The sequence below is a fragment of the Thermobia domestica genome, chromosome 3, assembly GCF_964235325.1.
Source record: "Thermobia domestica chromosome 3, izTheDome1.hap1.1, whole genome shotgun sequence".
NCBI classification, from domain to species: Eukaryota; Metazoa; Arthropoda; class Insecta; order Zygentoma; family Lepismatidae; genus Thermobia; species Thermobia domestica.
The window spans coordinates 58,634,278-58,659,382 of NC_137456.1; the positions used below are offsets into that span (position 1 = coordinate 58,634,278).

Consider the following 25,105-nt stretch of genomic DNA (forward strand, 5'->3'; position numbering starts at 1 on the left):
GTACCACTGCCCTAGAATGTCAAGCCCCAGATTGAAAAACCTCGGCGTAGATAATATCGCCAAATTGGTTACATAAGGCAAAAATAGGAAAGACATATCGGTTAAGATTCTAGTTTTGATAGACGGTCCAAAGAAAGAAAGTGTGACCCCTGGCACAAAAATAAATAAATATGATGTTAATGCAAGTGTCAAAAAGCTAGAATCTTACCGGAGATGTAATACATAAATAAAACGCAAGAACAACATTTAATAATTTAATTATGACACAAAATATAACATTTTTATTCACTTTCACATGACTCATAGTTGAAAGTCTTCTAGACTCATTTCTCTCCATTTCGTATCATACTCACCGTCCTCTTTCTTTTACCCATCTAACCCCGTCTGGACGTTTTTTTAGCAGAAAAAACGCTCTTTACCAAAATATATGCATGTAAATATATATATATCTTTAATTTACATCTTTTAAAGGATATACTATATTCACAAATCAACCATTTAACAATCAATTCACATACAAAAACGAGTTTTGCCACTCAATAGTGCACAAAACAGAAAAAAAAAACAACAACTGACTATCACAACGAAACAAGAATTTTCTGACGCTGATACTAGATTAAGGGTGACTTATTTTGGCCCACGCCCTGCCAAAATTACTAAACAATTTGTGCTCGAACATGTAATGGACATACTAATTTGAATCGGTTCTTGACTGTTGTTGTGTGGTCAAGCTGTGATCTGTTTTTGACAATTCACCGATCAAATTAGGCTGTTGTCCCTTGGCGGGAGGGCTTAGTGCTTGATTGCCATACGTGAGTGTGAAGAATATTTAATTCTTTCACGTTAATTACCTGATCACTGTGGAAAAAACATACAATTAATTTCAATTAAATCTCAGGCTACCTAAAACACCGACCACTGTTCTTGGCTGTTTAAGTTTTGTTACAATGTTCAAGTTTTGTAATGACTTATGAATTAGAGGGTGGCGCAGATAAAAGTAACCCGTGTAAGAATAAAGAAAATGGAGTGAAACTACAGAAACGGAAAGCTGAAATGGACTTATCATTTATTTACAATGAAAAATAGAGTGAAAAATAGAGAAAAATACATTTATAGATGTTGAAAGTCACCCCCTGCGACATCAATACACAGCTCTGCACGTGTAAGCATATTTAGATACACCAGGCGCAAAGTTCGGATATCGATGGCGGTAACGTCATGGCTAATGTTGTCTTTCAGTTCCTGTATTGTGTGTGGATTAGTTTCATAGACCCTTGCCCTTCAGGTGTCCCCACAGGAAGAAATCACATGATGTTAGATTCGGCGAACGTGCTGGCCACATACCTTTGCTGACAGTTCGTTCCTTAGAGAAGACATTATTGACTTGTTCCAGGGATACCTTAATAGTTTGACATGTTGTCCCATCTTGCTGGAAGAAACAGTATTATCTTTCATATTCAGTGAGTTGAGCACAAAATCCATAAACAAATCTCCATATGTGTAACCGTGTTGAGAGTAGTGTCAAAAAAAAATATCGGTTTAATGATGCGCGTTCCTGTTACACCGCAGGAGTAGTTGCTGACAAACAATGTTAGGGTTCTCCGCTGCCCAAGTATCTCGTGTTCTGTGAATTCACATGACCAGAAAGATGAAACCATGCTTCATCACTCATGATGTAATGGAAAGGGTCTAACATACCATCCTTGATATTATACAAAACTCACGTGCAGTAATATACAAGTCTATTGTCGTCGTATATTATCGATTGTTGAAGAAATAACAATCGATAATTGCATAAACTGTCCGCTGTTTTAGCTGTTTACTCAATTTCAGAAGTCGAAATACTGCATTCGCATTCTAAGAGGATGCGGGCTACTTTTAACTGCGCCACCCCGTATTTCAGCTTGCTTACAATATGTACAAAGGAGCTTTGTATGATTTGAAGTATTGTGAAGTGGTAAAAGCTTTTGTGTGGATTACAGTAGCAGAACGTATCCTGTGGTGTTTGAGTGATTGTGTGGCCACAATGAACGAAGCTCACAACATAATGGATACATTAATATGAGCAGTAGAACCAACATTTGCTTAAGCAAAAACTTCCAAGAATATCAAGGATGTAGAAAGAGTTATTAAAGTGATCGCCGAATTAGTTATTTGTCTATGGTTTGTAAAAAAAAAAAAAAAAAAAAAAAAAAAAAAAAAAAAAAAAAAAAAAAACTCATAATACAAACATGGCAACACTGCGGAGCAGACAGTTTCATCTTTTAGGCGGGAAGAGGGTCAATATAAATCCTTCAAACACTAGATACTGTATCCTATCTTCATTTGTGAATCTATGTAGTACGTGTGTGCAATAATTATCATTAAAAAAATACATTCTTTCCTTAAAACTCTTTTGATTCTACTAGCATATTAAACAGGCACATTTAGAAAATTTACATTATCTCCTTTCTTCTCATAGTAATAGTAATAATACCAGGAGACATATAATAACAACGTCCGTGCAGAGTTATACAATTACGTATAAACGGCAACAAAGAAGAAGACAGAAAAAACTTAACAATGAAAGTACTGTTGTAAACAGTAGCAACACCTATACAGAGAAAATATAGGCCATTCTCTTCTTTCCATCCGGCTTCCGCTTCCTTTGCTCTTTTTTTTTTGTTTTCATTACAACAATGATAAACAAACAAACAAACAGGTAAGTAATAGCAATACAACTGGTTACCAATACGAAGAAGACAGAAGTTACCAGCAAAAGACAGAAAATATATATTTATAAAACAGACAACAAGCGAGAAAGTATGTAAGCTAGGACACTATCCATTTTATAATGAAACATTCCAAAACAATATATAATTACCTTTCCGTTTCTTTTTTTTTTCTTTACCTTGTTATCCGACACTGAAGCCAAAATTAAAAACAGCCAATGAATTACACAAATACAAAGATTTTCTTTTTCTCCTAAGGAATGGTGCACAAATACACAACGGAACAAGTTCTTAATATGGTTTCACATAAGCAGAAGGACATCTTTCTTGAATGTCTTAAAACATATCCCCGCCCCCCATTGTCGTGTACACACACTGGAAATTTCAGTTCTGAAGAATGAGGTAAGTTTATATATATTCCCTTAGCAACATTCGTTTTTTTGAGCATCATATTTCTAACATGCCTTATTTTTCAATAAGCAATTACTTTATACCGTCAGAAGCGTTAGCGGTGAAAACTTCACTTACAAAACGAACTAAAAGTTCATAAAAGAAAGCTTTTTTATTAAAAAAAAAAAGTCTTGTTGCAGTACTGGTCCATTGTTCGGTGTATGTCCGTATGTTCAAGAACAAAACAAAAAAACTGCGACTAGTTCCACGAGAAGAAATTAACTATGCACAAAATTATATATTTAAATCACCAAACCCACCAAAAGTAGCACGTTGTCTTTAGTGTGAGTAACAGTGTTGAGTTAGTTGGTGTTTTACCCGCTTTAATATCCAAAAACTGAATTTTTGTTTTCTTGCAATGAAACCCACACACAAACGAATTAACTTGGGCTACCCGGGTTATTTGGTCCTGGTTTATTATTAGCTGCAAAACAAATTTGATCACCGGTCAAGAAGTCAAAATCTGACACAAATTCTTCCGACGAAACTGAGAAATACGCACTAGAATTTGAACCTGATCTTTCCGTTTCCACGTTGGCAGCAGCTGCTGCGAGGCCATCCAGCTGTACATTGTCCAGAGACATATGGAAATCGCCTTCTTCTATCGGGAAACTTGGACAAGGAACTTCATTTTGGTGATGCAAATCGGACATCTCGGCAACATCGTCCTGAGCCATTTGCTCCGTGTTGTCTGAATGAACCCAATTCGAATAGTAATCAGGTTGACACAGCTTTTGTTGAAATTCTTGTACTAAATCAGGCCCGAGTATCTTTTTAACAGCAAGAAGTTGGTCCAAGTTGTCAGACTGAGTTAGATACTCTACCATATTGCGAAACTGCTGCGGTTGAAAACAGTCATAGTCGTCTTGACTTGAGTGTAAATCCATTAGTGAACAAGGTTGTGTGCTACTTCCTACCATCACATCACCTGGCGTCGTACTGATGGGATTTGGTGCTGTCGTTGTTATAGGAAGCGTAGACGTAATCACTGGGTACGGCTGTCCACCACAAGAATCAGAACTCACTGGATAACACTCGGTTGGCCAAGTTTGACCCGAACTGGTGGGAAGTGCTGATGCCGATGAAACACAAGCCATATTTCCAGAACTCTGGCAGAACTCGTTGACAGTAGAATGACTAGTTGCAAATCCTTGAGGTAGTGGAGATGCTGATGCATCCGAATCTTGCGTCTGCTCACAGTTAAGAGTCATATTATACAAGAGTTTCTGCATCTGTTGCGCCTCTTCATCAGCTAATTTTAAGTTCTGTTCAGTATGCAAATCATTTAACTCCCTGAGATCAGCCATTTTGGTCAATAACTTCGCAAACAAAAGGCAGGAATTATCTGGATGGTATCTCCAATCCATATATTTTCTAAGCAAAAGCAGGTACCTTTCTTGAGCAGTTTGAACACTTTTCTGAGCAATAACTCCTGGTCTTTCAGGATTAAAAAGCGCTATAAGCAATAGAAGAGCCATGGTCGGCTCATCTAGATTCATGTCTTGGATACCGTTCACAAAACGCATATGCATCTCAAAGAGGTCTTCCGATATTAACTGCTTCATTTCTTCTGTGCGAACCTGAGGACAGAACTTATACAATTCTTCATCTGTCTTCGGCCAACGATTGTTACGTGAATCGAACCCCAAAGCTCCTCTAATAACGCACATCTCCATCGACGATCCTTTTAAAAGAACTTCTCGATCGCAAACAGAAAGCGACACAAAATCAGAGATGAAGCGAGAAAAATACACAAATCTCTTCACCATGTTGCTGAATATTTCTACCATGTCCAGTCTCGAACGCCACGTGTTGGAGCTTACAAGGCGATTACTGAACGGCGTATTTTTCATAGCATCTCTGTAGCTGAACACCACGTGTTCAATAGTTGCGATTTCTTCTGTGGTCAGGTACTTTGGTAAATCATTGACGTCTGGTTCAAAAGAACTAGTTGATTTTCTCCGGTCTCCTATTTTACATTCTTCATCTTTCTCGTGTGTACTCTTCTTCTTTTCAAGACTTGCCTTGTATTTTTCTTGCTTTTCTTTCTCTGTCATCACCCAACTGGTTTCCATTCCAATACTGAGACACTTCTGAAATCGACAGTGTTGACAGTTCTTACGTGATGTAATAGTAATAGAGCAATTACCTTCGTAGGGACACTGAAAACCTTTGAAGGCATCGTTGTGGACAGACCTTCGAAAAAAGGCTTTACAGCTATGACATGAAAGTCCCCCAAAGTGAAGACTTTTTGCGACATCCCCGCAGACCCCACAAATCTCTGGATTCTTCTTCCGTCTCCTGCGAACGGTCTTGGTCTCTCTGTGGCCCGATGACTCGGATGAGCTGTTGTTTTCCGTTGATGGAGGCATGGGTGAGGACACTGAATCTCCGCTGTCTTGGAGAAAGGGTTCAATCATATCTGGAACGAGAAAACAGAAAAGGAATGTGTTAAGGTCGAATTTTGCAAATAGTTAAATACATTCAGTTGATAAATATGGATAATACTACAGTAGTTACGAGTTTTAGTTGCAGGAAAAGAGCAGGTGAATACAGGGAAAGAACCAAATGTGCACAATATGTACAATCGTGAATGCATACTCTAATGGCAAAAGTAATATTCAGTTCTACTCTCTTATCGTTCTCTTTGGTTATCAACTCTAACAAATTTTGCTGCCATTTTCGCTTTCCAAAAATTATTAAAATACACAAATTAATTACTAATAACTTTGAAGAAGTGTCTACTTTACTTCTCCCGTGGTGAGATGGGCTATTGCTTTTCTTAAAGGCCACATCTCTTTGTATATCCCGACTTGTAGTTGCAAAAGTAAGTATGTAGTTGTATAATCGTTTAAACAAATATCCGCAATACATAACAAACTCTTCCGAAGAATGGAATGGGACACGCTCACTAACGCAATGAACCAATAGTCCACCTCCACGTTATTTCTTCTGGTGGGGGAGCTTCCCTAACGAGTAGGCATCTCTAGCGTTGGCACTGGAGCGTTAAGACAAGCTCACTTCCCCTCTTAGTTCTGAAGCACTTCGAAGTACTAATCCCAGCATATGACACTAACCCGGGAAAACCCAATCCATTTCCAGAAACTGGAATGGCTAAATGCTAGCTCTGTCTATCTCGCAATCAGTTATGTTCAAAATTTCGCGTTGAGGTACCACGCACCCTCCTGGTTCCAACAGCACATGTTAGTTGCCCATTTGGGAGGTGGGAGAAGCCCCTTCCCTCTAAACTACGACACTATCTAAAATACTTAGTTCCTCAACAATAAATCTCTAAACAAAATAACTTCCTGGGTTTTGGCTTAAAATGATACGTAGTCGCCATTATTTGTGGCATTCCAAACCGAAGATCGGAACCTCTTAACCTAAGAAGCTCCGCGATGGCCTCACGCTTATATTGTCAAGGGTTCAATTTTCATATGACACAATAAACAAACGAAGCCTCTTTCCCAAGACAAAAGGCGTGACACTCTATGTGTAACTATAGCAAAATAAAGTGGAAATTAAAAAGAAAAGGAAGGGAGAGGCTCGTGAGAGCTGTTGTTTCCTAAGTAGCAATGATAAAACTTTTTCTTTTTTTGACATTGATTTGTTTGCTGTGATCTGATTTGGTTACATGAATCGTTTATTCAGTTTAAGCGATAGGTCCCATCCCATAGGCTCGGGTCTCGAAAGACACTTTTAACTTTAAGTTCTAAAATACAGTATTATGAAAGTTTAAGTAAGTTATAGGCAGAAATACCCATTTCTCTTCCTCCCCCCCCCGGGTTATGACATATAGTGTTGACTACGAGATGAGAAAGATGGAGAAGTCTCGTCTCGTTTTATTAATTTATATATAAAAAATATATACTTTGATTTATTTCGTGATTTCATCTAGAAGTGATCATAACTATTCCGCGCAACAAGAGATCCACGAAAGGTGTGATATAACAACATTTATACCATATTTATTATTAAAGTATATTGTGTAAGGACTTGTATATTTTTAAACATTGACAAATGCTCTTCATTATGCCCGTCCAATAAATTTACCAATTTATATTTCTTACACTTTGAATCATAGAACACTACGTAGAAGAATGTTTGGGACCTAACACTTGGGTGAACTAGTATTGCTTATAAGATTCGTGGAATTTCTTGCATTGTGTCAAAAACGAGATGAGAATTGTTATGTTTCTCGTTTCCTCTCGACTTTTGTCTCGATTTGGGGACGAGATAAAAATTCTTGTCTAATGGGGAAACTAATTTTCATTTAAAATGTTAAATTTCTAACTTATTTCAACATCTTAATTTTCGTCCCGCCTGAATTTTTTTTATGACACAATTTACATCACGATCCCCTAGTGGCTGATTGTGAATATCTTATCCTCATTTCCTTTATGAGTACTCATTTCTTTCTCCGACATTTTTTTTCTTAAAGTTTCTCTTTCTGATCTCCACTAAAAATAAAATTCATGAATTTCTTCTATCTAATTTTCGGGCACGTCATACGGATTATTAGATGTGATTCGTTGCTTCACGCACTTCAATTTGCCGACGAAACTCAATTTGACGAAGGAGCAAAATGAAAAAACGCAAAATTTAGGAAAGGCCAATGTTACAGTTTCTAACTTTATTGAACCACTAAGTTTATTACTTGTTAAATCATGTGGAGTAATATACTAAATTGCCTCTCGTTGCTAGACAAATACTGAGAACGCTGTACCGTACGGGCAAAACACAAAGAAGCCACGTGTACCAAAAGTACACTGGTGATAACTATTCGGATATTGCTTTATCTTTTTTCTCATTTTCTTCTTTTTCTTTATTTTCTTTTCTTCGCATCGATTTGATGTTTAGGTCCCTCTCAGCAGCAAGGCTATAGGAGATGTGTACCTACATCTTAATGTGGGATCTGATCCACACGAGCTCACTACCGGGAATCAAACCCGGGTTTCTCGACGCCAAAAGCATGTATGCTAACTACTTAGTCACGTGGGAGCTATTCATCCTTTTTATTATTTTTTTTATCATATCCTTTGTCTTTTCTTCTCTTTTAGAACCAAACAAAGCTAAACCACCTGGTGTAACAGACCATTTTGTAAGCCTAAGTCTGCTTCAGTGCCATCCGCTAGGCACATCAGGAGCTTTCCAGACCTAGTGTCCGTCACGGCTTGTTTTCACGTGACTCCCCAGTTTGCCTCACCACGATGGATGGACGCCGAAAATTGGGAAGCACCGACCGGCCGGGAATCGAACCCGGGACTACGCGGACGTAAGTCCAACACTCTACCCATTGGGTGTCCCATTCTTTTCTTTTATGGGAGTATCATTTAAGAGAAAAATACTGAGAGCAACGGAAAAATACATTTCCCAACTGGATATTGTCATATATTTGATAGAAAAATCTTAACATAGTTAAAGTGACAAAGAAAAGGTACTGTAAATACTCATAAGTGATTTAAAAAAAACAAAGTAAGTAAAAGAAGTTCTCGGAAACATGTACAGCCTCGAGTAGGTATTTTTAATATTTAAAATATATATATGATGACTACGCATCCTTATAAAAATAAACGGTAACTCTCCATATAAACAGTTTGTCAACAAAAAGTACTCATTAAAAACATTAAAATATATATATATATATATATATATATATATATATATATATATATATATATATATATATATATATATATATATATAAACATAACATAAAAGAGATCAACATCCCGTCATTCCCCGATGAGAACCTTCAAACTATTCGTCTTTCTTCTGATGACAGTCGCGCGCTGCGGATTTCGCGGAGCAGCGATGATATTAAAAGCTACAACCACTGTGTAAGTTGTATCTTTATTCCTGATTATCTAACCCATAACACATGCTTATAATTATACCAAAAATACAAATTTTTGTGTAAAAACCCATATAACTCTTCAGATTTCGCTCAATGCATAATAAATTTTAGGAAATTAAACTTTTAAGTTTAAATCTATAAACAAAATCTGTTTAACAAATTCAACAATTATTCCACTTAAAACAAGCTGTACCCACCCGATGTTGCAGAATCTAAATACAGAACATGGGTTAAAAGAATAAACACCCGTTATCCCCTGTCTTAATTCGGAACCTGGATTAAAAGAGAGGATGAAGAATGTCAAAGGAATATCCGTACAACTATTTCATAACACAGGTATTTATCCCCTACAGTTATGTAACCCTGCACAACCATGATGAAATACTGGTTGCATACACAGAAGGCGTTCTTAGAAACCGTGAAAAAGGTGCATAGATTATCACTCTCCCCAAATCCGATCATCACCAATCCCCAATCCGAAAATCAAAACAGGACTTCGTACGCGATTAGATTTGGTGAAGAAAATCTATCTGCGTACAAAGTTTGATTGATGGCTGTAGGCGAATCCTTTCTATGCGAAAAGCTGATAGGACATAATTATGAAAGAGTATTTATAACAACAAAATATTTTACAAAAATCAAACATTTCCTATCCTTGTAATCTTATTTTTAAAATTTACGTTAAACGTGTATTTATATTTTAAAAATAATTAAATTTGTAGAGATGTGACAATATTAACCTACTGTAAACTGTGAAATACAACTATCATCTCTGCCTATAAAACCTGCCACTCTTCCAGGAGCAAATTCAATCTTCCGGTTTCCATGACATTGTTAACTTGTATACCCCAGAATAACATTTATCAGTACACTTCTTGTATTACTGTAATTTCTATATACATATCAGAGTAATCACAACGAGACGAGGTGACACAAAGTGTGACATTATAACTTTATGGGGTACAGTCAACGACAAAAATTCTTTCCGTATTTTGGAAATAACGGTGGTATGGGTGGAACGTACAGAAAATGATATTCTTTTTAATTGACTGTCTTTTTCCATTCTGAAGTTATTTACGAAACTAATTTCATCTAACGGGAAGAACTATTGTCGCTGACGGTACAATTACTATAGTTGAAACATTTCAACAGTTAGAAACTAGAAAATCTATGTGAGCAATCTTTAATTTATACAAGAAAATACGTAAAGTGCCTCCCAAGTGGCTAAATTAAAAGAGAAGAATCTTGGAACATTAGAAACCATTGACAAAACCTTTGGGGCACCATGGAAGGGGAAGAATGGGCATCCTTGCACATAATGTAATATGTTCCCTTAGTTGAAATGCGAAATGGGAGGGGTCTTCAAAACACTGACTCAATTTATTTCAAATAAAGATAGCCTTGCTCCTAACCGAATATCAAATTTTTAACTTCGTATATATTTAAATCAATACATATTTAAAAAATGGATATAAATCGATATATATATTTTTAAAAATGGATATAAATCGATAATAAACTTTCGTTAAGTAGCTAAACAGTTGTTTAATTAACACTTCTATAAAATAACAACACATTAAATTAATAGTTCATCACATTTATAATAACCGGTAATACGGTTTTGGAAACCGTATTTTGTGGCGTGGTCCAGCTGTTTTGGAGGCGAGATAGTTTGGTGGGAAACGGCCTATGCTGTAAACGGTGATCATCCATGATATTTTCTAGCGTGAACCCGCCAACTGCACTGAATTCAAGGTGGCGGTTGTAGTTTGAAGCCCACATTAATGACAGGTCCTGCTCTTCCTTTATAACTTCGATGTTGGATAAAGAAGCAAAATTTAAACTCAATTCAACACAAACTGTTTAAGGCATGGTTAACTAGGATTGGAAATGAAATGAAATAAAATCTTGCAGTCTAACGTCCCAGGAAGACGGATGATTTAGGCAAGTGAATAAATGATGGAAAAATTGATAGAATGAGAATGTAGAAGGAAACGGGAATACCACGAGAAAACGAACGGTCACGGTATTACGCACCACAAACGTACTTGGGCGGGGATCGAACCAGGATTTCCCACACATCAGAAGTAAGTGCTCTACCACAGAGTCACCGTATCCCCTTAACTAGGGTTGGGCATGAGGCGAGACAAGAAAGCATTTTTCGTTGCGAGACGGAACACTTGCAACAGCACTTTTCGAGACGAGACAGACAATCTTCTAAACACTCGTCTCGTGCGCACTCCTATGATTAACAAAACGAACGATATTCTACTGTCTATCTACACACGTTTACGTTGAATTACTAGACAGTTTTTGGTATCTAACAACATACGTATTAAGAATTTCCCTTCGTCCCCAAGTGGATAAGTGGATGACATACCCTACTGTATGCTTTCTTTGTGCATGGTTCCAGGCAGGCCAGTAGAAAGCCCAAAAATGTAGGGGGGGGGGCGGTAAAAGTTAGGGGCGGCCAATCTAACCATATTATAGTTAATTTGCAAGTCAACCGTGAAAATTTTAGGGGGGCGCACCCTAGCCTCCCGTGAATACAAGCCTGGTTCCAAGTATGATCCCAACGCCTCGGATAAAACCCGTAATTAGTGAATGGGATCGGCATTATCTAATATAGCATCACTATCGAAAAGAAATCTTTCAGCTTAACGTCCCACAATTACGCCGTTTAGGTTAAGGAGATGGACGATTATAGCAAATTAATAATGATGGAAAAATTGATGGAATGAGAATGTAGGGGAAATGGGAGTACCCCGAGAAAACTCATGGACACGATGTTGTCTACAACAAACTTGCTTAGCCGGGGATCGAACTAGGGACCCCAAACACCATAGGTAAGTGCTCTACCACTCAGCCAACGTGCCCCCCCTTCAGTAGTGAATGGGATCGGCATTATGTATTATCTCATATAGCGTCACTACTGAAAATAAAGTAAATAGGGATAAAAACTGGGGCTGTGCAGGGGTCCCCCGGGTCCGGACCACTCCCAACACTTCCACACTCAACATACATTCGTACACATTTTTAATAAAACATTTGTTTAACAGGGAAATGATTGAAGTAGCATGAATATTTGATTTCAAACTACTCTTTCTCTTATAAAAACTACTTAGTTCTATCATTTTTTTTTCTGAAAATGTAAGTGGAAATATTTTACAATTACTTATCAGGTACAGAATAATACCCGTTCAATACTACACAGGCGTAATGGCTTTCAGTACTGGATTCCCCAAAGCTTGGATTCTCGCCCCCTTCTCCGCAAAAAAAAATTTCTGGATGCGCGCGTGGTGCTGTAGCAACTTGCCTCACGCATAGTCTAAATACTGCACACTAAGGAAAAAATATTTTGTTACTGACAACTGACTTTCTATATAGTTTTTTTTAAATTATTCTTAGACAGATGCTTTGCCCACGTCAGTATGTTTTTGACCAATGTTACAATTACGATCCCCCTCCCCAGTACCCCTTATAGGGAGGGCTTCCTGATTGGCTAGTAGACTTCGTTGTCAGGGAAACGAACGAATTCATGCCATGGTGGTGTGAGGAACAAAAGTATTTTTCCTGCAGTATAGTAAAGAGAATTTGGTGATTTTATAATAGATCTCCCAGAAATATACAATGCCACAGATGGTAATTCTATCTATTTCATGTGCGTTTACAACTACCAATTTACATGATAATTTCCTGCAGCTGATAATGATCAACTCTGATACAGTAATCAGAAACTTCTGATAGATAATAGTAAATAAACAATATAAATGGAATGAGAGTTTCTCTTTTATTGTGGATAACGAATAACAATAATAAAAAAGTCACACATATTTGTTTAACGTTAAAGGAAGGAACGCGTATTATCGTGTACGTGTGGTAAGACACAACGTCGGCGTCTACTTGTTTTTTTTTCTGTCATTTAGTGTTATTTGCACACAATGCAAGGCCAGACCTTATACGAACGAACATGTCCTTCGAATTGGTTACTTCTCTTATGCCCGGTTGCACCAACCGAAGATTAAGATAGGATAAGATAATCCATTGATTATTTTTATCTTTGGATAAGAATCTTACATCGTTGCACCAACAGTTTGTGAGAAAGGATTAACTTATCCACGAGTAATCGGAAGCTGTATAAAACTATGACGTTTATGACATGACGTCATGCGATATCATGCATTTGATTGGCTAAAACAGTGCAGCAACAACTGAAAACTGATTCGCGTAGCATATGGTAACTTTTGTACTAGATATGGGAAGAAAGCGGGTGAAGTTGACTGCTCGGGAAGGCAAATATGTTTTAATGCTTTTGGACAAACATCCTTTAACAAATAATAATAATAATAATAAAAGTCATATCAAATACTAAAAAGAAGCTGTTTCTGCTATTCCAATATATATATATATATATATATATATATATATATATATATATATATATACGAGCGCTTTCTTTTGGGGATAAGCGGAATGTCGTGGAAGATCAGCCGGCGAGAGCTCATGTAGTTCGGATCTTACATTAAGCTGTAGGACCGCATCTTATATAGCCTCGCTGCTGAAAGGGATGCTAAACTCCAAACCAAATCAAATATAGATATCTACAGTCCAAATATTAAATTGAAAAAAAACAGAAGAATAGCTTTTAACAGCCGGATAAAGGAGTTTGATCTGCTAGGACAGAGACATTTTCAAGTAAGGGTGGGTAGTCCATTTTTCTTAAATAATTTTTGACTACAAACTACGCTAAGCTTTACACAAATACCGTCTTGTTTAAAATCCAACGTTCGGTATTTGCACTGAAGTATAGGATAGGATAGGGAGAAGTAGAGAATATTAGGGTAGAATACGGTAGCGTAGGGTAGAGTAGTGTAGGGTAAGTTAGATTACGTTAGCTCAATGCTTTGCCATTTTTTTCAAATGTAGGGTAGGTTAGAGTAGGTTAGGTTACGTTAGCTCAATGTTTAACCACTATTTTAAAATGTAGGGCGGAAAAATGAAATGAAATCTTTAAGTTTAACGTCCCACGTCCCAGTTTAAGGAAGACAAGTGAATGATAGAAAAATTGGCGGAATGAGAATTGGAGGAAACAGGACTACCCTGAGAAAACCCACGGACACGATCTTCTCCAAAACAAATTTACTTGGCCTGCAATCGAACAAGGGACCCCACGCACCAGAGGTAAGCCCTCCAAATGTAGGGTAGAGTAAGTTAGGTTACCTTACAATCAATATTTAGACCATTATTTTGAAATGTAGGGCAGAGTAGGAAAGGTTAGGTTAATTAACTCATCATATTGCCGTGTCTCACAATCACACTGTATTTAATAGTTATATGATTATCAGTGGGGGGATAATGGGGACATCAACAATGAGGTTATATCTACCCGTCTCGCTCCCCACGACTCTGTTCGGACCACCTTTTTAAAATCCAAATTTTGATATAGATTTACATCTACATCGCCTCGCCAGTTCCGCTGAAAAAAAAAAAAGTAAGTTTACATTTGCGCCTCCAGTTGGTTATACTTCATTCCAGAAAGTAGCACTGGTGTACATAAATATGGTCATCTTTATAAAGTAAAGTTTATTTTAGTAGTTGACTGTCGTGTTTGCGTAATGTTACCAATTGGCGATGCGGTGCAGATTTACGTATGGATCCAGCACAAATTTCTTAAATATATATACTTCTTTTTCAGTAAATCGACTTTTGTATCATAAATAATCATTCTTGGGTGATTACTTGCATTCCCTTGTACAGATTCATTTTAGGGGAACTTCAGTGTATGTATACGATAAGAACTATTGCGCAAAAGACACTAACCAACTGTTGCTAGATGGTCACTAAAAGCATGAATGCTATCTAAACAAGTCACGGTAGGAGCGCAGAGGAGTGACCCGATCGGTAGCGAGGGTGTGCGTTAGCGAAGGTGGGTATAGATATAAACGAGGATAGTGCAAACACTATATATGGCATCAAATTACCTTACATGTTGAATAATGTATTTGTTCGTTACTAAAAACGTTATAGGTAATATCCCGATTTTTTTTATTGCTTGCATATTTGTGTTCCAAATTAAGGGTTAAGTGCTGTATCGCCGGACCAGTTTTAGGAAATTTACCGGGTAATTTGGTTAATTTTTGATTTCTGATGAAGAATTATTGAAAGTCATGTGATTGGAAAAGTTGAAGTTAAGGAAGTGTCTGTTGTTGGTTGTTTTCGATGTAAGCGGCATTACATATGTAGGCGGAAGGGACTATTTGGCGGATAGGTACATTTGCTATGATTTAGTGGCAGATAAGGCATTTTGGAAATGACGCGTATGTGTCAAAGTTCAAACACTCATATTTGAGTTTTATCGAATTATATCCTAACTAAATGTAAGTTAACCAACCTAACCTGCTAGGTGGCAACTACGACAATGTGTTTCTGCAAACAGTGCAGATAGTTATTAGTATGAACCCATGACAAGTGCTATTGAAACTCGTATCATTACCAAAATTCACATGTTTTCACTACCCTCGCTTGCGCGCGTACACGCCGCTCCGCGCCCGCTCCTTTCGGATACACTTCTGCGCTATCGTGAGGGTCTACTAGCTTCGTCCTGCCCCGACTGGGTAGGTAGCATTTGTGCTTCATAGTGGCCACCTAGCACAAGTTGTTTTATGTTTTTTACACTGTAGTTTTTATGCCATACCTATATCCGGACTCCATATTTATACGAATATATTGATTTTTTATTCCAAGCTGTAAAAGTTATACGTATCTGTTTTCAAGATAATTGACTTGTAACTCAACCTAACCTAACCTAAGGCTTAAGTTTAGAGTTGCTCCTCCAGTTTCATACCTACAAAAAAGCAATAAAAACATCAAAACGTGCAGTTTTACTATCCGGATCTATAGTATAAGCAGTAGTAGTAGTAAGAGTAGGAGTAGGAACGGGTTACAAGGGTTCTGTCCTTGACATAAAATGGGCACGGTGCTGAATCATCGAACCTTCCGCGTTTTGCAAATAGAACCCACTTCCACATATCTTTTCTCGTATTAAACATAACTTTACTGCCAAAGTTACACACCTAAACAACACATAAAAACTGCAAATCATCATTTCTTACCGCATTTCTCCTGTAAATTTTCCTAATTTTCATATAAAATAAACGGAGGGTTAACTCTAAACTTAACACTAACCTAATATAATGTTATCTAATCTAATCTAACGAAATGCATTTTTTTTTGTTTAGATTTTCGTGTAGTCCGGCGATATAGTGCAAACGCTCAAATTAACATAACACATTACTAACGTAAATTTCATAATTATGTGAATCTCTTAAGCTCAGACATTTGTCGTTGCGCAGAATGAATTAGCACATTATCATATACTATGATTAATAGCTACCTTATAGGAAAGTCCACGCGGAAGGTTCTAGATTACTGGTCCCCCATGTAGGTTAGTAGCTGGGTTGATTTCTTTCTGTACTAAAGTTTATACATTTAATTTACACAGTACCGCTGAGCGAGCGTTAGCGAGTGAAGGCGGGTTAGAGCCCCACACGGCACGCTGATTTCTGTCTTTATTACTGATCAATGGGAAGTGGGACCAGTAATCTAGAATCTTGTCCGCGAATAACATGTTCGACTTTCATTAATATATTTTTACATAGCTATGTATTTGGGATGTCTTCAGGTAAGAAGAAAACATATTTCTATTAGTAACACAGTAGTGTGTTAAAATATTATTACAAATTTGTTCTGTAAATTTTACAAACCTATATAGACGCGTGCAGTAAATGTGCACCGGAAATTATAATGAAAATTTGCTTACATTTTTTAAAAATATATACACATCAAGTATAGGGGCACGATTATTGGAAGAAGCACGATGGCAGCAATCAATAGTTTTTATGGGGTATGTTTAGTACAATGGGTCCAGAAGCACGTAAAAAACACAAAATTTACAGGAGAAATGAGTGATGCAAGTACTTAGACGTAACATAGCGTAACCAAATCTAACCTAACCTAACATAAACTAAGGTAAGCTAACCTGAACTAATCTAAACTAACGTAATATTAGTAGAAATAAGCGAAATTCTATCATTTTTTGAAAAATTATGCGGGAATCCTACACTAATATAACATAAACTAAACTAACCTAAACTAGCCTAACCTAACTTAAACTAACCAACCCTACCCTCAACTAACCGAATGTGAACAGAAATTACCAAAATTGTAACATTTTTTTTAGAGAAAAGAACTGGACCCCTTCTGCTAAACATAGGCCGTTTTTATTGTAAAATTTGCAGAACATGCTAGCAGATTTAATGTAAGGATGGGAGCAATTCTAGTTTATGACATACAAAGTTAATGTTCCAATTTTCTGCTTCGGTTTATTACTTTTCTTTTCACACTTATTTCTGCAGTATTTAATATACAAGTGCATATTCAACCCAAATAAACCAAAATTGTAAAGATTTAAAATGCCAATAGACCTGTTAAATGAACGAATGTTGTAGTGTATACCATAAAATATAATTGACCCCAAGAGAGTGTCTTGCAGCAAGGTCGAATCTTATGAATATAATTACCTTAAATGTGAGGTAAATTTAACCTACTATGTCCAACTCTACTAGGTAGCCACTAAAAACTACACTTCTTCAATTCACAAACTATAATAAATAAGTCAATGAATATAATGAATTAGTGCAAGTATGCTTCTTTAATCGGTCCATTGTAGTAATGACAGATATTTATTGATACAAATATCACTTTCTTGCTTTAGGAACAATTGAAATAAACACAGTAACACCATTTATATCCACATAACCACATAAACAGCCAAATTATTGATATAATCTTCTGCAAGCAATCCTGCAACAAAACAGAGTACTTCGACAGGAGAAAACGATTACAAAATGCATCATCGTTGAAGTACTCAAAAGGATTTTCCCTGTCTCATTATTCTTCTAGGTCGGATAGCATATTCTATCTGTTCGAGCACTTCAGATTCATCTAAAATATCCAAATCTTTTGCAAGCACATTCACTCTATTCACAGCTGATCACGACGTTATCAAGGATTAAACTCCCGTTTTCGATGGCTAATCTTAATTCGACGATTTGGCAATATAATCTTCAGATCAGTGTTGGTGCAACACATTATCCTCTCTTCGATGATTAACTTTAGTTTAATCCCTATTCACGGATTAATCCTCGGTTGGTGCAACCGGGCATTAGCATTTATATGACATTTTGTATGATAGCATCACACACACTAATCAAACGTTAAGAATGAGGAAACAGAATATAATTACATAACATGAAAGAGTACGTTTGCCAAATAGATAGCTCTTTATTTTATTAAGAATATCAAACAACATGGAGTTATTATGTGCTTACTTTGTTTTCATAGAGTTGTCTCTATCAAGAATTTGACCTATTAACATTCTAAGATGTGAGAATGTTCAGTGAAGCCTATCTATGTTAGCCAATATTAGTTTTAGTAAATATGTTCAACTAACAGAAAAAAAGTTTTATTATTATTACTACTACTATTATTATTATTAAAGCAAAAGCTGTTATAGATTGAAATATCTGCATTTCTAATGCAGTATTGCAGTAATAATCTATCTATATTTTATAAATAACTACTTGTTCTTCTCCAAGCCTTAACGCTATGACATCTCTTGGCGTCAGGTAGAAGGCAATGCAGCTGCCGATAACTATTAGCTTGACTATAAACTATTTTGCTCGCCCCGAAGCCTTAACGCTAGCGACATTTCTTGACATCAGGTAGAAGCAATGCAGCTGCCGATAACTATTAGCCTGACTATAAACTATTTTGTTCTCTTTCAAGCTTTCGGCTCCTCCAAAGTCTTAACGCTAGCGACACATCTTGGCATCAGATAGGACGCAATGCACCTGCCGATAACTACTAACCTGACTATAAACTATTTTGTTCTCCCCCAAGCCTCAACGCTTGCGACATCTCTTGGCATCAGATAGAAGGCAATGCAGCTGCCGATAACTATTAGCCTGACTGTAAACTATTTTGTTTCCCCTCCCAAGCCTTCGGCTCCTCCTCCTTTCCCAAGCGTTCACGCTAGCGAGATATGTTAGCATCAGGTAGGGCGCAATGCAACTGCCGATAACTATTAACCTGACTGTAAACTATTTTGTTGTCCCCCAAGCCTTAACGCTAGCGACATCTCTTGGCATCAGGTAGGAGGCAATGGAGCTGCTGATTGATTAGCCTGACTGTAAACTATTTTGTTTTTCCCCAAGCCTTCGGCTCCTCCAAAGTCTTTACGCTAGCGACACATCTTGGCATCAGATAGGACGCAATGCAGCTGCCGATAACTACTAACCTGACTGCAAACTATTTTGTTCTCTTTCAAGCCTTCGGCTCCTCCAAAGTCTTAACGCTAGCGACACATCTTGACATCAGATAGGACGCAATGCAGCTGCCGATAACTACTAACTTGACTGTAAACTATTTTGTTCTCTTTCAAGCCTTCGGCTCCTCCAAAGTCTTAACGCTAGCGACACATCTTGGCATCAGATAGGACGCAATGAAGCTGCCGATAACTACTAACTTGACTGCAAACTATTTTGTTCTCTTTCAAGCCTTCGGCTCCTCCAAAGTCTTAACGCTAGTGACACATCTTGACATCAGATAGGACGCAATGCACCTGCCGATAACTACTAACCTGACTATAAACTATTTTGTTCTCCCCCAAGCCTCAACGCTTGCGACATCTCTTGGCATCAGATAGAAGGCAATGCAGCTGCCGATAACTATTAGCCTGACTGTAAACTATTTTGTTTCCCCTCCCAAGCCTTCGGCTCCTCCTCCTTTCCCAAGCGTTCACGCTAGCGAGATATGTTAGCATCAGGTAGGGCGCAATGCAACTGCCGATAACTATTAACCTGACTGTAAACTATTTTGTTCTCCTACAAGCCCTAACGCTAGTGAGATATCTTGGCACCAGTTCTCCCACCTCGAAGACGCGTACGCCAATCAGAAAACTCAAGAGAAGTTACATTAACGGAGTAATAAGAAACATTGCATTCATCGGCAAAACAAAATATCATATTTTGTACACACTTTGATTTTTTTCGATGGTTGCACATACCACATGATACTCGTACGTTAAAAATAATGCAGTACCCATACAATGTTTTTCTGGTTTTAAAATACCTCTTGATGCAAGTTTAATTTCAACGGAGTTATGTAAACTCTCACACAACTCCCCCTTTAAAGTAATTTTGTAGTTTCGAAGCTTAGCCAAATCGACTTCTCGCATGAGATACTCATATTCTGTACACCAAATAAACAGTTTCTGGTTGTATGCTAAGCGGAACATTTCAAAAGAAATTGATATTAATAGAGAAAATTTTAATTACGTCTCCCTCAGAGTGGAAATAATATATACATATATTATATATGTTCGAGCAAAATTTCAACTTCGTAAAGCAAGAATCATTTAACCTCTCTTTCTATACTCTTAGATGTTGATTTTCAGAAACTCCTGTCCTACCCATGTTCAAGAGTTTGAGAACATTCGTGCGAAATTTCATTTACCTACAGCAAAGTGCTTCAAATATCTGGGAACGACTAAGAAGCTTCCAAAAGCTCCCATCTTCTCTCAGGGATCACATTTCGTCACATCTCATCATCAGCCTCTGGTTCAGTGGAAAAAAAAAAAAAAAAAAAAAAATACAAAATGTCAAGTTCCTAATGCAGATGTTTCAGAGATTTGTTACATTACGAAAAATCCTTCAAGAACTCTTTCCCCCTTTTATGAGCGACTTTCTTTGAAACTCTTATGTTATACTCACAATTAGCTAAGAGTTTATTAGTAACGTTTGTATAAAATTTCAAATTTGTAACACCCAAGAATTCGGGAGATATGGTAAAGATCGAATAAAAAAAATTCAACGATCCCTTTTTCCAGTAGGAGACACACTTCTTAAAGCTGCGGCTGATCTTTAGTCTAAGATTCATTGACAACGTTTGTACGTAAGTTCTCTAGTTTCAGAGATCTGGCAAACAAATATAAAGAGTTCCAATCTGTCCCTTTTCCCCATGTAAAGGTTATATTTTGCAAATTATGTCTTATTCCCAGCCTAGGGTTCAAGGAGAACATCATTTTTTTTAAAATCACTTTTTTACATCTAACAGTTATCAGTGAGTGAAATAAATAAATAAGAAAGAAAGAAATATATAACGAAGAACAATCCCATTGACGTAGCCTTGTTAATTCTCGGGCCAGCTGGCATGTTCCTTCTTGCTTAAACTTATGCTTAAATAACCCATCAGCTTAGCGATCCCGAAAACTATGGATTCGACACTAATATCGGTCATTTTGGATATATTATTTTCTTCACCACCCCCATGACGATGGGGGCTAAACTTGGACTAGAACGACGTCGGAAGAATCACTATTCATTTCAATGGCTCCGAAAACTATGAATTTGACTCTTAATATCTGTCGGAAGCTTCTTCGTAGCTATATGACTAGCGTACACTCCATTGGCGCGAGAGACCCAGGTTACATTGCCTGGAAAGAGCTCATGTGGTTCGGATCCACGTTAAAACACTAGGTTGACGTCTCGTACAGCCTTACTGTTGATAAGGGCTTCGAATTCCAATCCATTGTCACTAATATCCCTTCGTCCCGGGTATTTATAACCTTGTATGCATATATTGTCATTCCCCATTTCGATGCTCCTCTTGAGCTGCAAGTCGAAAAAAGGGCTTCGTAGACGACCAGATCTGATGAAGACATATCTGTGCGCTTAATTTGGTGGATCTAGGTTACACAAGGGCACGGTGGCTCAATGGTAGAGCAGTTACCTCTGATGCAAGTGATCTTGGTTCGATCTCCGCCCAAGTAAGTTTATGATGAACATCATCTTGTTCGTGGGCTTTTCTCGAGGTACTCCCTTTTCTCCTACATTCTCATTCCACCAATTCTTCTATCATGATTCATTTGCCTTAATTATCGTCTCCTTTAGCCTAAATTGCATAATCGTGGGACGTTAAGCGGAAAGATTTCATTTCATTTTATTTAAGGATTATGAATATCTACATGTTTTCGCCTAGATGTTTATACAACCTGTAACTCTCAAATGTTCCTCAATTTTCATATTACCGTTACTCACAGACTGAAATGCTTTTGTAGTACAAAAAAAAAAAAAAAAAAAAAAGAATACATAGTAAGAATTCTATCTAGAGTAACAACATATCGCATTTTAGTAAGTCATCTGTTCCAAATGAGACAATAATGTTGCACGTGATGAGGGTAAATAAAAAAAAAAAAGATCAACAATCATCACGCGGATTCTAAGGGTAAATGGATGAATGAGAGAAACAATTGTGATTCAGATAATGACAGTGAATAAAATTGATATCAATCATAATTATTAAAATTCTCAGGGTGAATAAAAGTGTGATCAACAGTCGTGATTCAGATTCTAAAGGTGAACGAAAACGAGATCAAACTACAGGATAAAGATTATCATTTTTGATTTTCAAAAGGATGTGAATCCTTGTCGTATGACAACTAGTTTCATCCTCAGCGGAGCCAGATTATCTTATTTGCAACGCTTAATTTTCAAAAATCGATATAAAATCTCTCATAATTTTCACGGTTTTTTGCTTTAAGTAACCAAATATGAAAACAACAAAATCGAAAAATGCCAATAACACACACACAAAATAAATAAATAAATAAAAGTTTTGTACCCCGGACTTCATGGTAAGGATTCAATATATTTTTGTTACACAAAATCCAAGTTTCAAAATCTCAGGACGATTGACCGTCATTGTTTTTTTTATGGGCGAAAAATTTGAGTGATTTTGGGACACATCTTTCTCGCCCATGAACAAAATTGACACGGTCAATGGTCCTAGGGTTTCGAAATTTGGATTCTGTATAACAAAATGCATCGAATTCATATCCTGAGGTTCGCTGAACAGAACTTTTTTTTTTTTTTTTTTTTGTATGGCTGTGTTAAACGAATGCCCCTATCCAAACTTGCTCATATTTTTCGAATATAAAAATTTGGTACGTTCAGTCGTCCTGGGGTTTCGAAGTTTTGATTGTGTAACAAAATACATCGTATCTATACCCTGGGATCCGGGGCATAGAACTTGTGTGTATCTGTGACCGTCTAATTAATGAGAACTCATCAGCGCCCTCTATTGTATACATTTTTTAACAAAAATCAAGAAGATTGAAAATGACAAAGCTAACTCTTGTTCTAACATGTACGATATATTGTAAACCTTACGTCTTGCGTTACCTTTTGCTAAAAATCAAAAAGAAAACGAAAATACGATTGTATTTTATTATCTTATGTCAATGCCCTAACCAGTTCCTATGAGGTCCGAAAAGTTCGGTGAAGGGAGATCAAATGTAATTAGACAATTCATGAATAAAGAAAGAATGAACACAGTGAAAAAAGAAGAGATCATTTTTTTTAATTGAAAACGAAAAAGAAAAGAAAAAAGAAATTCAAGCATTGACCATCTTGTTTTGTATCAATTCTGAAGTTGTTTATGGAAACAGAACACTAAGAAATAAATATATCCAGGTCCACAGTAGGAAAAGTCCACACAAGTTTACCAGCAAAATTTCTTCAAAGTTTTCCACCAAGACATCAGTACCGTTTTGCAGCAGAACTCGACAAAGCATTTCCAACAAAACGCCAAATGTTTCCCAGCAAATCTCCAAGGTTTTCCACCAAATCATCAAAACTATTTACGAGTGACATTCCAACAAAATGACAGAACAGTCTGCCAACACAAAACTCTTCAAAGACTTTTCCACCAAAACGTCAGATGTGTTTTCCACCAAAAACTTCATCGAGGTTTTCCACCAAATCACCAACACTGTTTTTCCAGCGAAACCCCACCAAAAAAACACCAGAAAACTGTTTTCAGCAAAACTCAACAAAGGTTTTCTATAAAACATCACCAAGATTTTCCGCCATAACGCCAAACCTGTTTTCCAGCAAAATTCCAACAACATTTACCACCAGAACGCCAAGACGGATTTCCATTAAATCGACATAACTATTTTATGCTACAATGCAATCAAGGTTTTCAATGAAAACGCCATATTGATTCTTCCAGTTAAACTCCATGAAGGTTGTCCACCAAAATCAAAAGTATAATATTGAAATAATAACTGTTAGTTTCGTTAGTTCCAACATACTTTTAGGATTGACTTATACAGTACATAGGTACTCTGATTATAGATAGGGCGCTCTCGTGGCTATATGGCTAGCGTGCACGCCTTCGGCGTGGGAGACGCGGATTCGATTCCCCCTGAGAGCTCATGTGGTTTGGATCCCACGTTAAGCTATAGGTCCACGTCTTATACAGCCTCGGAACTGAAAAGAAAAGCTGAATTTCAAACCAATCAATCAATCAAGTGATAATGGGTAATATTAACATTGTAAGCCTTTTCAGCAAATTCACAACACTGACAACTCGTTTTGTTATATTACTATTCAACGTAAAATCAATGGAATATCGGTTGATACAATAGACCTAATAATAACGCTTGGTATTAGCATGGCGATTAATTATTATTTAATATCCAATGTATCTCTCTGATGGTGTCACGGTCGTTGAGTGGCAGAGAGCACGCCTCTGGCGCGTGGAGTTCTGGTTCGATCCCAGTTCCCGCCAATGGTGAACAAATTATACGTGCGTGGATTCTTTCGGAATTATCCGTTTCCTTTCACTTTCGTCATTCCATCATTATCATCCATCTCATTGCCACCGTCTCTCTTAGTCTTGGTATATAATCGTGGGACGTTAAAGTAAAAAAAAAAGTATTATTTGTGTGACACAGTAATTAAAGTCGACTGTAATTTAACACAGACATAATGCCAACTCACTTGACAGTAACTTCATTATAATTTTACAGTGAAAGAGTAAAAAATTCTAGTAGTTCCTACTCTTTAGTACATAGTAAGAAAGAAAACGAAATCCAGTAATGTTTAGCCTACGACGTAAAATACTTTTGTTAGTACGAATTTTAACTTGGGAATAGCTAGCCAAAATGCAGAAATTTGTCTTC

General features: G+C 37.0%; 1 protein-coding gene across 2 annotated transcripts in view; it reads right to left on the minus strand.

Moving 5' to 3' along the window:
• Positions 1-241: 241 nt before the first annotated feature.
• Positions 242-25,105, minus strand: part of LOC145680412 (vitamin D3 receptor B-like) — a 157,690-nt gene continuing 132,826 nt past the window's right edge. For both annotated transcript variants that reach the window (XM_081750923.1, XM_081750922.1), the window contains one exon: positions 242-5,583. In XM_081750923.1, coding sequence (XP_081607049.1) covers positions 3,542-5,581 — 2,040 coding nt within the window. In that variant the 5' untranslated portion in view covers positions 5,582-5,583 and the 3' untranslated portion in view covers positions 242-3,541. The remainder of the gene's footprint in view (positions 5,584-25,105) is intronic.